General features: G+C 41.5%; 2 protein-coding genes across 8 annotated transcripts; one reads left to right on the forward strand and one right to left on the reverse strand.

The window, feature by feature from the left end:
• The first annotated feature begins 276 nt into the window (after nucleotides 1-276).
• LOC110974819 (uncharacterized) lies at nucleotides 277-5,984 on the forward strand. Its single transcript, XM_022226707.2, has 4 exons — nucleotides 277-373; nucleotides 1,225-1,319; nucleotides 1,815-1,985; nucleotides 2,360-5,984. The coding sequence occupies exons 2-4, from the start codon at nucleotides 1,301-1,303 to the stop codon at nucleotides 5,383-5,385; spliced, it is 3,216 nt and encodes a 1,071-aa protein (XP_022082399.2). The 5' UTR covers nucleotides 277-373; nucleotides 1,225-1,300; the 3' UTR covers nucleotides 5,386-5,984.
• banp (BTG3 associated nuclear protein) lies at nucleotides 5,903-13,760 on the reverse strand. Of its 7 annotated transcripts, none has more exons than XM_022226540.2 (11): nucleotides 13,630-13,760; nucleotides 12,309-12,432; nucleotides 11,867-11,952; nucleotides 11,498-11,664; nucleotides 11,109-11,170; nucleotides 10,710-10,799; nucleotides 10,027-10,102; nucleotides 9,751-9,914; nucleotides 9,361-9,536; nucleotides 8,627-8,791; nucleotides 5,903-8,226 (listed from the first exon to the last, which is right to left on the reverse strand). In XM_022226540.2, the coding sequence occupies exons 2-11, from the start codon at nucleotides 12,400-12,402 to the stop codon at nucleotides 7,984-7,986; spliced, it is 1,323 nt and encodes a 440-aa protein (XP_022082232.2). In that variant the 5' UTR covers nucleotides 12,403-12,432; nucleotides 13,630-13,760; the 3' UTR covers nucleotides 5,903-7,983. The 7 variants fall into 7 exon arrangements, with proteins under 7 accessions (XP_022082232.2, XP_086993930.1, XP_022082238.2 ...); XM_087137804.1 differs by having other exon boundaries at nucleotides 11,498-11,640; nucleotides 13,487-13,739; XM_022226546.2 differs by having other exon boundaries at nucleotides 11,109-11,167; nucleotides 13,487-13,738.
• Nucleotides 13,761-13,828: the final 68 nt, after the last annotated feature.

The raw sequence follows: 13,828 nt of genomic DNA on the forward strand, positions 1-13,828 counted from the left end.
TATACTGATAATGATCAGGCGTCTGCGCCGCGCCCCAGACTCGACCAAGTTCCCTACCCCCACTCTCGACAGGTATTTGAAGTCGGGTGCTGCTGTTCTGGCACTTATCTGGTATTCCATCAATTGGAATAAGTGGTATGCTTATCTATTCATTGAATCATCATTGACTTTGTGGAACGAATTATTCTAAGCTAAGCGAGTTCCAGAGATAATGTTGACTGCGTAGACAATCATTCCAACCCCGTGTGTAAAATGGAAGGTGCCGCACTTTTCAAAGCCGATGAAGGGCGCCCACGTCGATATCGTTTGGACGCCATATTGCATTCTCATGCACGTCAAGCGCTACATGTGTCGCAAGTCGTATATTTTCGAGGTTTGTATCGATTTTCTTCCGGACTTTGTCATGAAACAAGCAACCAGTTTTCGAAACACATTTCTTGCAATACCTTAAGTATTTCCGACAGAACTTTACTGCGATACACACACTAGAAATGGTGATTTTTAGAAGATAATTGGTCGTAAAATTAGGGCCCGTTTTGTTTTAGCGAGGTTCCCCCCGGTCAAGGGGTGCAGTTAGGAAAAGGGGTGCCAATCCTGAGCTGTGCAGTGTCGCGTTAATAGGCCTGAGGTTAGCCCGCATTGGATGTTTCGAGTGTGTTGGGCCTATATTCGTATGAGAACCAACGATTTAAATTTGAAACCCCAGTTTGTAGAGGCAGAATTGAAGATAATGAAATACTGAAAAAAATTAAGTCGAAACAGTAAACAATAAAGGCCTAAGCCTACATTACTTTTTTTCTTGTTTTCCATACGTACATACATTTTATAATTTTCATATATGAGTACGACTGAGCATGATGAGATTGTTACTGATGCAGCACAGTTCCAAGGGCTTTGACGTAAGAGTCCATATACAGACATCACTGATTTTCCCTTGCAGTGGTTTGTTAGCCATCCATCAGAAAGTGATAACATGTAGGGTCCTACTATGAAAGTCAAATTTAACAGTGCGAATATTAAAACATTTACTTAGAAAACACTTTGTTTCCAATTTGTTTGAATTTTTCAGACCAGTCTCATACTGTGTACAAGGTGTCAAGTGATGTCCAGATATGGAACTCTTTCTGACTTTTATTTTAAACTCATCTGATCTGCTGACTTAACCACATTATACATCAATTTATTATAAACACAATCTACGTTCACGATTCATCATGCTTACAGCTCCCCAAGTGACCTCCATAACTCCGGCGAGATATATTATTTCCTCCTGGCTTCGAGACAGGCTTGATCGGCCATCATGAACCGAGATTCTTCAGGTAGGAAATGCTAGGTACATTTAGGCTTCCAATCATCTTTATTTGAGAGCAAGACACATTGTGAGTATAATTGTCATGTGAAATGTGTATCTACAATAGAGCTACATTATCATCAATGTTACAACTTACCACACCCATGTGACCACCTTGATTATCTAAACCCAAGTAAAGTCATTCTCAATCATTTTCATTATCGATGTGATCATTGCTGTCATTGAAGTCTGTTCTGATCACTGTCATCCTCACCACTGCTGTCTTCATCATCATCACTGTATCACCATTATGACTCGTTTAATTTACCACCATCATGAATTCACCACTGTCATCCTTGTCATCTTCAGCATTATCAAGATTTGAGTAACCCCTTGTAGAGGTTCAACATCAATCATAAACTTTCCTTCAATATTCCCCTCACCAGTCTCCTTCCTAGAGTTTACATCTTACATTCTCCGTATCATTTCTTTGATCAATCTTCTCTTCATCCATCAACCTCAGATGATGAAGAGGATGTCTTCTCCTGTGGTCGCTGTAAGGAGAATTTCTCCAATATGGAGAGTTTTATGGAGCACAAGAAAAGCCAGTCATGTCGCAAAACCAAACAACGCCCACTGGAAAATCAACAGCAGAGGCATTCCCTACTCCCTGAAATTCCAATAGGCTCATCTGGTGAGAAAACCCTGTTATTGAATTTCAGTACTTTACCTCGCATTTGCCTTTCAGTGAAAATCTTGCATTTTTGAATTTCTCCAATTCCCAAGCAGGTGGATTTTGGTTTCACAAAAATCATTCCAGATCAGAAGTATTTGACGCTCTGAAATAAGTTTCATAGGCAGATTCATTTGTAGCAATTTCAGAAGTTTTAACACAGTTGCTGTTATAGTGACATCAAGAACCATAAAAAATTACCTTACAAATAAAATCTTAAGGATCAAGTCGCATCTTGAAGATATTAATTTAACAAATTTGCTGTTGTTATAATAAAGAAAATTATTAATTTGTTATTGTTATAATAAGTTGCCAATTTTTAATCTTCACTACAGAGCAAACAGTACAGGACAGTGCTGAGGAAACAATGCGGGGATCAACAGCATCTACAACCTCTCCGGAGAATAGTCTCAATCAAGGTCTTGTACCCAGCGACCCGGAGTACAATCCTCAGGCATCCTTTCCAAGACTTCAAGATGTCCTCACAGTGCTCCAGGGAGGACAACTAATGGGTCAATTAGACGTATCCTCAGAGCTTTCGGAGCTTGGGGAGAGTCGGATGTTGATTCAAGTCCTTGAGAGAATCCTGGGTCCATTAAGCCGAAATGCTCTCTCTGCAACAACAGGAATAGTGTACAGTCCTAGTGTTGGTTGTGATAGTACTGAGAACTCATCTAACGAAAAGACAGTAAGCTCTGATTCATCCAACATCCCGAACACACTGAGAGAAAGTGAAGACGTAACATATCAAACTGAGGTTACAAGTCCCACTGAAGATATATCCCTTAAAGACACAGACACAAGCCAAGTTAGACAAAAATCAACACTTGAAGAAAATGCTTCTGGGTCCGTAAGTCAAGAGCTAGGATCTGAAGGACAGCAAACTTTAAAACCAGCAGGACAACAGCTGACTAAATCTAAACAGAGAAAAAGAATTACGGATCAGCAAGCATTATCACCACAGTCTGCTCCTTCCCCTGAATCCCTAGAAACAGGTGTGGTCAGCATCAAGGCTGTGATGTGCAAGTTTTGCTCTGAAACCACATCAAACAGTGATGGCCTCTTCAGCCATTACATGGAGGTTCACAAAATGAGGAGTGGGGCAGCGTTGGAGTTTTTGCAACAGTCAACTTGTCGGAGCAAGAGGGGGCGTCCACCCAAGGGACTTGCCATTAGCAAGAAGCGAAAACCAATACTTTGTCCACACTGCAGTGTGTCGTTCAACAGCAAATCACTTTGTGCTGCTCACATTAGAAAACACCACCGTGACACTGCAGTACCACCAGTTTCCAAGACAACAGATCTCCCGTCTAGTAGACGGCGGAAATGTGCCAGGTGCAGTTTCCAAACATTCACTGCCAAAGACTTGACTGCTCACATACATAGTTGTCATAGCAACAAAGGGGATATTGTAGGTAAGCTTTTGCTACTCACCACAGAAGAAAAGAATAATTCCACCAAGATCACACAATCAGAAGGCAAACCAAAAACACAAAGGAGGCAGAAACGACCCAGGAATGCAACAGAAGACGTTATCAGGGAGCAGGATGATGATGGTTTCAATGGTGGCAGTGGAGACAGTGAAGAGGAGATGATGGAGGAAGGTGATCAAGATGAAATAGGTGATGGACAAGAAATGAACAGTGCTTCAGGAAAAGCACAAGTCAAATGCCCAGAGTGTAACAAAAAGATGTATCAACGTGGACTCAAGCGCCACCAAGTGCGATGCATCAACAAGAATCGCTTCATCTGCCCACTATGCCAGCACAAATCAAGAGAGTCTTATGACCACACAGTCCATGTCGACAATCATCGGATCTGGGTGAAAGCTCAAGCCAGCTGGGCTGATCAATCCACAGGGTCCAGGCCAGAAGGCGCGGTCACTTCCACTGAAGGAATGTCATCCTCTGTTAACATCAATACAATGATGGCTGATGTTGATAAAGTTGATTATACTTCCACTGTGGACCTTCAAGCATTGGCCCTCATAACCCAAATCCAAGGTGAGACCAGTCTGCTGGAGCAGAACCAACAGCTACTGACATCCAGTGACTCTGGAGTCATGGAACAAGACACACAGAAATCTGAGATCTGTGATGTTTCATTACTCTCAAAAGGCACGGGGGCAAAAAACGGAGAAGCTCATACTGAACAGGAGCCAAGGTTTGTTGATGGAGGCGACAAGAAGCTAAACCCTCGGGATTTGAAGTGCAAGACTTGCTACACTTGGTTCAGCCGCACCAGCCTCCCCAAGCACATGTTGCAAGTGCACAATATGGTGAAGAGATTCCAGTGCCGAGAGACAGCATGCAGGTTGATCTTTGCCAAGCTAGAGGACTTCAAGGCTCACATCGTCTCACACCCCGCAGCGAATACATTCAGGTGCGGTTGTCGAGGCTGTGTAAAACGACGGCTGATCACGCCAGAAACCATGGACAACCTTCGCAAAGAGAAGATGAGGGACTACTACAAGCACATGAGCTATAAATGCAGCAAGTGTTGGGTGAAATTCCCCAGTCAGGGTAGCTTAGATAGGCACATGAAGCAGGAGAGCCATATCCATCCTTGTGAAGTTTGCGGCAAGATCCAAGTCAGCAAGAGGCAACTTCGCATGCACATGGTCACCCACCAGGCAGAGCGCGCTTACTTGTGTGAGGTGTGTGGCCAGAACTTCAAGACTAAGCGTGATCTAAACAAGCACACCTTCTCACACAATAACATCCGGCCTTACCAGTGCCCAAACTGTGACAAACGCTTCAGTTTCCGCAACAAGATGAACAGACACATAGTGACTGTGCACTCAGGTAAAAAACCATTCAATTGTGACTGGTCTGGTTGTGACAAGGCATTCTCTCGCAAGGATAAACTTGCTGAACATATCAAGACTCATCAGGTCTCATACCCCTTCAAATGCCAGCACTGCAACAAAGGCTTCTACCGTAAGGACAACCTGAAAGACCATGAGATAGTCCACACCGGGGATTTCCCCTTCCGCTGTGCAGACTGCAACCGAGGCTTCATGCGACCAAAAATCCTGGAGAGACACCATCTGACTGAGCACCCGCCACCTGCAGTGACGACCCAAATCACTCTTCAGGCAAGTGTCACTCAAGACGTTCAGGCAGATTCCCCAGGTCAATCCATCAGCTACGTACTCTGTGAACCATACGTCTATGCCAACATCGACCAGCTGACTTCCTTCCAAGACAGCGTCCAAGAGACAGATGTACAGTTGATGCCCAGCCAGCGTGCAACCATTGAAGCTATCCAGAATGCTGCAGCCGCTGTCATTGGCAACGGACAAGCCCAATTTCAGATAGACGGAACTGATCCATTTCCAGTCATTACCTTAGGCACATAGCCATATTTTTCCTCTGCCTAAACATTTTCAAGTGAACATTGCTCTTGCATTGGTCAGTACACACATAATTGACTCGGAGTGTCAAAAATTTTAAAAATTCTTGCGCCTTAATGCATTTTCAACACTTACATGTTCATGTACTCCTTGGTTATGGAAGAGCAGAGCCTTCCCAGGAAGCAGTTTCAAATACCCTGCTTTTAAGCCTTGCTCACTGAAGTCAAATACCTATCGCTCCAACTTACGTTTCTGTAGGCAATCTGCAAAACAGGTCAAATATTTTTACACTTCAAACATGTTACAGAGTGCCGTAGATTGAAAATTATATTCTCCTCTCTATGTGGTTTCTCCCTAAGAAAAAAAAAACAGTAGAAATAAGCATGTGTTGAATTATTCTCAGGAGTTACGCTTTCTAAAAGTATTGACAGACACATTGGTGTTTGGATGTTGACGTTAACAAAGTTCTGCTTGTTTACTAATGGTAAATGACTGTTGAGCTTTATTTCAATACATTCAGCTCGTATTTCAATGGTGTTATTTCGTGCAACACATTAAAATACTACAGTTGCAAATAAAATGGATGGAATTGGGCTAATGGAAAAGATGGTTTCCGGTTAATTTCCCTGGATATTTTAATTTCAGTCATAAAATTACGCACATCATGGTTCTCTTTTATCCTGAAGTTCCCTCCTAAAAAGTGAGTCATGTAAGTTTTGATCTTGAATAGTCCTGGAAAATTCCGCCTTTATGTCTGAAAAGGAATGTGTTGCCATTAGGTTCTTAGAAATAAAAATGTGAAGATGGTTTAATAAGAAGTTTTCATAACAAAGCTTGGGCCCTGAAGACTAAAATGTCTATTAATATGTGGTGTCAATTTATTGACTTGACATTACAAAAATAAAACTCATGAACTATTAAAACTGAAGTAAACTTGATAAGTTTATTTCTTGAATTCGTGAATGTTATCAACTTACTCCTAAAATAACATGATTGTTTAGTTGATGTTACCAATTAGACGAACATGACTGAAATTGGCAGGTTTAGTTTCATATACATTTGTACAAGTCCAATTTATTAAGCAGAGATTAAAATAGTGGATTTCTTAACAGGTTTGAAACATTAACTCGGTGCATAGTACAGGATCATATGCTAAAGAAATGGGAAAACTGAACATGAAAGAAATCATTTCATGACAAAATATTTTCAAAATGGTAACTTTCCTTTTGAGACAGTGTGCACTTGAAGCATTTCCATATTCCAGTTATTTCAGTTCTGTTTGGAAATGTTCCAATCTTATGAGTCGAGTTAAATCATTTGTAATAGGAGACACTAATGAAATAGAAGTACAAAGGTACAAGGCGGATTATTTACAATTAACAATAGTTACGTAAATATGTTGCATATCGGAAGATTTTTAACACGGACTGTCTATACATAAATAACAAGGATAAAAAGGCACAGGTGAAACAGAATTCAAACTTCCAAGAATATTCAGAGAGCCTAAACCCACCTAATGGATGGAGCCAACCAGCCTTAGGATCACTGACTGAGATCCAGATCGTAATTAGTGATCCGTCACTGGTTCACTGACACCAGAACCCACCTAATGGATGGAGCCAACCAGCCTTAGGATCACTGACTGAGATCCAGATCGTAATTAGTGATCCGTCACTGGTTCACTGACACCAGAACCCACCTAATGGATGGAGCCAACCAGCCTTAGGATCACTGACTGAGATCCAGATCGTAATTAGTGATCCGTCACTGGTTCACTGACACCAGAACCCACCTGATGGATGGAGCCAACCAGCCTTAGAATCACTGACTGAGATCCAGATCGCAATTAGTGATCCGGCACTGGTTCACTGACACCAGAACCCACCTAATGGATGGAGTGAACCAGCCTTAGGATCACTGACTGAGATCCAGATCGTAATTAGTGATCCGTCACTGGTTCACTGACACCAGAACCCACCTAATGGATGGAGTGAACCAGCCTTAGGATCACTGACTGAGATCCAGATCACTGAGAAACGAACAAGCCCTTGATATTTGCGTGAACACAGTAGTGCATCGGTAGATTTGAAGAGTCTCGTTTACAATGTATATCAACTGAAGAAACCAGAGAGGACCAGTCCTTCTACTAGTGGGATCACTCAGGGCTGCTAGCTGCTCAATAGAAATTTACTCCAGGTAATTTCTTTGAATTCTCTGGCTTTGCTTGGGTTGTACGCCCCCTAACTGTGAAGGTTGCAACTTGGTGTGAGTGGAAGTTTTGTGCAGGAAATAACAAACCAACAGGAAGCCGATTTCCTCAGCAATTATTGCCAGCTAAGCAGGTTCATAATGTCCCAGATTTAGTTGCCGGTTTGGGGGCATCTTTTTCAAGTCTGGAGTCCCCTTTATCCTGCAGCTGCTGTTTTGTGTTCCCTTTTGGATTTCTTTACACAAACATTGGGAACACTAAAAGAGAAGTGTTTAATAGTAACTGCACCACGCATATCAACCACTTTGTCAATATGTCTCTTCTTAAATACTTATACGTCTGTTCCAAAATACACGAGTAGCATTTTCTCACCAGTTCATTGTATGCCTTCAATTTCACTGAGTCGCACTTTTAACACTACTGCTATCCATGACACCATCTTGACCCCTGACCTCATGAATACCTTCCTCATCATCAGGGTGGTGATGGTGATTGTCAGGGACTGGTTCACTCTGCTGGAGGACCAATGTTGTTCCTGCAGTGCCATGGTCCTCTACAACGGCTATTTGGATCTCACCAGTCTGGGTGATGTTGATCTGTCCCTCATGCAACTCTATGCCGTCCTGCTGAATCTGAACCTGGTGGATTTAAATTATGACCCAACTTCAGATTATAACCCAACTTCAGATAAATCTGATCTATACAGCGGCAGACTAATCTTTCCAATTTGCAGGTGAACAGGGTACTATAAAGTGTCTATTCAACAGGTTTACATCAGTTAACGCCGGGATTTTTTTGACCGCAACTGCTGGGCTGCGGTATGCCCAGTATGCAAAGCCCTGTCTAGCAGCAGGCCGACGTTGAAACTGCAGCTGCATGATGAATAGAACTATGTGTGCACTAATCCTCACACAAAGCCGTGGCTGTCGAAGGTTCCGGGTGCGAAGGGGTTAAAATGCAAGCAAAGCACCATTTGCCGAGCTTAATATCTGCCATGAGGAAATCTTCATCAGTCCTGCTGATGAAGGTGAGCCTCACCTTCTTGAGAACAGATCCAGCCTGGGCATGATGTTCTTCATCATGAGATAATTCCTGCAGGTGGGTGTGGTCAACTGGTAATTGTACATGAACTCTGTGGGTGTGCAAACTGCTACAGTCATCGGAGCTGTGTGAGTCATTCATGGTGTCTTGTCTCTCCTCAAACTATGCCAAGATAGTCACATAAAAAACCTCATGACTTAAAAATGCTCTTCAGTAATGCCAGTCGTAAACTTTGGTTTGTTGTATAAACCTTATCCTAGGGGCCTCGAGCTGAAACAAGAGAGGGTGCTATTTTCTTAGCAACAGAGACTCTTTTGGTTGGAACTGCACTTCGCTGGTTCACAAACAGGGAATGCACACATCACGGTTACATCATTTCCAACAAAATGAACATTCCCAACCAAAACAGTTCTTTTCAACCAATAAGGGGATGCTTCTCCAGGTCGATAGATATTTCTGACCATGAGTCATTTCTAATGAGTTCATCCACCATATTGCAGTTCAGCTCATATCAATCTTCCCTCAACCCAAGTTATACAAATATTGGTTTAATTGTAATCATATGGATGAATCCCAGGAGAAGCACACATTCAACCCCTAGTCCCAACACTGCCACATTTCATCATGTTTCACATTTTTTTTTCTAACATGGGTCCTTGCCAAGGACTTTTCACTTTTTGAGCTTTGCTGTGTAACCTTTCTCACCTACTCCACAATTTCTTAGAACTCACCCTTTCAGCAAACATGTGATCACTCTCTGGTGTGCTGGTCTTGTACCCAAATGCCTTGACAGTCAGAGGCAGACCCCGTTGCTTACGACGGAAGGCAGTGCGACATTTGGAGTCAATGTTCATCCGGATTCGATGCCAGTCAGTATCAGTGATGCCAAAGTGCTTGATTAGGTGACCTTTGCAGAAAAACAAAATCAGATTTACATTTATCACAAGCAAAAGCAAGTGAAAAATTCTGGATATAGGGATGATAAACTCCATTACAAATCTCTACAAATCCAGAGTATTCTAAAAAAAACCACTCTTATTCCTTGACTTGGCATTTCAAAGTCCACTTTCCTAGATCTGACACCAGATGGATCTCTACTTTTCCCTGCTCCATCAACTTACATCTCAGTCCATAAATCATGAGCGGGTTCAGCTGTTTCTTCCCATGTTTGCCTGTTCCAGACAAGTTTGACGTTGCTTGCGTCTCCCGATCAAAGAGGTAGTCTAGCAGCTTGAGGGCGCACTTCTCTGGTGTCTTGGAGGTTTGCATCACATGCAGCATGTCACTGTGAGGGAAACCCGTGCCATCAAAACACAGTGAGCAGACAACAAAATACCCCCCCCCACTTGTGCATAATGACATCTTTCCACTGAACTGGACAAGCTCAAAGGACTTACGTTGGCAATATACCACATCGGACTCTACATTCCACATTAGTCTCATCTCCTAGCCAGGACCCATGCGGAAAGTCGTCTGTAAAGACAATCATTTTCATATTTGTTAACACAATAACTAAAATCTTAAACATCTTGTAGCACACAGGTCCTGACTATATGTATTATAGCATGACGGAAGTGAAATCCATCTCTTCATAGGGACTGATCACAAGAGCAAGTCTTTTTTATTGAAATTCCTTCTGGTAGTGAATCCCAGAATTCCTCAAAAGTGCAAAGGCGCTAAAGACTACAGAGACCTAGAGATAGAGAGGGTGGAAGATGAAGGAAACTTTTCAGCTTTAGGGTGTGAGAAAACCCGAAGATAATATTCCTAGAAAAATCCACATCATCTGGTAGGGACTGAAAACCCAATCCACACCTCAACCCAAGCAGGATTTGAACCCAGGTCCAGGAGGTGCAAGGCTAACTCTGCATTAACCTGACTCCCTAATTCTCCAAAACTAGGGAGTCAAGGAAAATCAAGCACAGCAACTACTACTTTCCATGGGGCATGATGGAAATTGAAATTATAAGTGCACAGAGTATGCCATTAGGTTCCTAAACAGGGGTAGAATTTAAAGGATTCAGGACTGTTCCAAACAAAATCCAAATGCCTGGGGTTGATATCAAACGTGGTATCTTACCTTCTGTGTTCAGTGTAATCAATGTCACATTACGACTGAGGTTTCTTGAAAGTGATGACGCTTGTGGAGAACTCGGCTCTCTCTGTTCTTCTGCGGTGAATAAGACACTTAATTTGAACTTCATTTAATCAGAATTTTTCCCAGATTTATAAGGGTGATTAACTGCGTTCTAAATAACTGAAAATTCTTTTCAATTTGTAACTTATTCATTACAATTATGCGATACTATTTTTTGGGTTCTGTAATATATATTAAATTGAATATGTTTTTATTAGGAAAGCCACTTTTTAAGAGCTGAGTATACCTTGTATCATCTAATCTTACTGTGTTCATCTTCATTGATAATGATCAGTCTAATTATAATGACAAATGCAAGACAGAAGTCTGCACCTAACTTACCCTCAGAAGGAATCCCTATAACCACAGCATTATTAGGGGACGGAGTACCATTGCTTTCACTGCTAGAAACACAGTCAACCAATGTTGAATTAAAATTAATAACTCTACAATATCATAAATACCCGACTGAGGTCACTTGCATGTCAAAGATTACAAACAAATTAAACTCGCACACAAAGCTTATTATTATTAATATCAAACTAAAATGACTTCTATCATTCAGTAACTCCTGACTGATATACAAACATTTCACATTTCAAAAGCTCAGCTTTTTAAAGTACCTCCGTCACTTTCACCATTTCCTGTAGCTATTACCTTTCAGCATACAATTTCACATTATCTTTAGTCCTGCAGAACAGTTTATACACCTCTGAGGAAGATTTACTCACATTGCTGTCTCAACATCCTTGATTTTAGCCATAGCCCGAGAAACGGTCAAATTGAGACAGTCCACCTTGCGTCCCATCTTCATACAGGTGTTGTGTAGGTTGGTCAACTTTTGTTCCATACTGTCCAGTCGACAGCATATAGCCTTGTTGATGTTAAAAAGAATGGCCTGTCATGATAAATCATAATTAAAGTCATAATTCGGTGGGTTTTTTTCTTTAAATGTACATGCATCTTCTGTAAAATGGTTCAAAGCAGCAATTTTTTTATTTTCCTTCTTGGTTGATTCAAAGGGAAAAGAGACAGCCAAAGACTCTAGGAACAAGAAAGAAACTGACAACGTCTCCCTTTCCACACCTTAACCAGCTCACCTTGATGCTGTCATCCATTGATGTCCTAGCATCGCCATCATCTAATCGCTGTCTCTTGGCTACTGGCCCTTCATCCTCAAGAGTGTCTGTGCACAAGCCAGAATAGCATTATAATAGATTCAATGGCCAGCAGTACATATTCTGTGGTTAAATATTTACAATAAAACTGTTTGACCCTGTAGGACTGATTGTTAGTTGCGTATGGCAGAAACATGATGAGTTGGGTTCGCAATGTAGGCCAAGAGTACAAAGGTGTGGTATTTATGGCTTTGGTTTACAAGTAAGTAGGCCTACTCAAGATAATTCTCAGAAAAATGAGCACATTTTATCAATGACCATGTCATCCACTGGCCAATTTTGGCCAATAAACCAGTCGTCATTAACTTGTCATCGACTGTACTTTGGCATAATTGAAATGTAATCGTCAACACTAAAAAACCACCTTGTGCAAGCATGGTAGGCACCATTGGTATCTGTTCTACATCCATATGGAGCATGGCTTCACTGGTTTCCTCTTCCGCTTTTACTGACGACATTTTTCACCCACTAGGCACCTGATCTTGTCTCTGCTTAAACATAGAGTGTAAGAAGAGATAATTGGAAAAGCATGACAATAAACTTTAATTCCAATATTCTGGCAAGGAACCTTCCTAAATCTCGATTCATTTGTGCACTTTCAAAGTTCAAATGGTGATTAGAGTCCATGTCCTTTCTTACAAAATCCTCCAAATCTCTAGTCATTACTTCTAATGGATCCTTTACTTTAGGATCAGGGAAGACAAATAAGGTTGATACATTCATTTAATAATCATCTTCACTAGTCTATAATGTTCTGATGCACTGAGTTTAAAGGGACTTCTCTTCCGCTATTCAAGTGATTCTTATTCATTCAGTGATTCACATCTTGTTTTCTTCAAGATCAATTACCATGATTATAGCCTCATTCACAGAGACAGTAAAAGAAATAGCAAATACCTTAAAATTATTGAATTTTATTGAATAAACTATTTAATAAGATTTATTTCCCAGATAGTTATGACAGTGAAACTCAACAATGAAGAAAAATGCTGAAGAGTCTAGGATATTCAGATATTAGGCCTAAGTCATGTGATTAGTTAGTGTGTAAAGTTCGTCACATCTTGATTTCGGTTAACATAAGGAAAAAAAAATGGGGTCAGGCAGACTAAACGTTTTACCCGCCTTAGGCCTGATGCTTACCACTAATGATGAGTGTGTGGGTCTACACTAGGCAGGGCTGGACTAAGGCGGCTACCACGGCTACAGGCCCAGTATCTATAATCATAGTACTATTACTAGTAGGCCTACATGTTGGGCATTTATCAGTCATGTTAGTCGATCAATTAGGCTGTACTGGGCTTAGGCCTACTTCCTTTTCTGAAACATTCTCCCACAACAGTGAAAGAGAGGAAGCATGGGATAAGATCGACAGACCAATCGTGCAAAATGACCGACTGCGCCAAACATACGTCATAATCATGATGCATCAATCCAACGCAATGATACACTGCCAGACTGCGCAAGTATGACTCTAACATGTCTAGTAAGTAGTAAATGAGTAAACAAACAGGTCCGAAGGTAGGCCAGGGCCTTAATACGTACAGCTAGACTTCCCGCTTTAGTTTTAGCTTGACTATGATGGAAACAATACAGCGCCCTTGACCAGCATCGTCTCAATATTTTCACCTGTCAAAACTGAGATACAAACTGACTTTCTACGGCTTTAAAAAGTTCCACAAGTTTACCAAAGTTTAGACCAAACTTCGCGGTAATTCTCGGCAAAATCCCGCAGCGGAATGAAACCCCGGGTAGTACGATAGACGACGATAATGGCGTACCTTCTCGCGAGAAACGTTCGATTGATCAGTGGATGGTTGCCGGCGCCTTCATACCGATTTAGTACCTTTTAAGCGGGAAACCAGGTAGGCATATTACCACGAAATA

Source organism: Acanthaster planci, linkage group LG06, assembly GCF_054643075.1.
Source record: "Acanthaster planci isolate LZ-2023a linkage group LG06, COTS_SCS, whole genome shotgun sequence".
In the NCBI taxonomy this organism is placed as follows: Eukaryota; Metazoa; Echinodermata; class Asteroidea; order Valvatida; family Acanthasteridae; genus Acanthaster; species Acanthaster planci.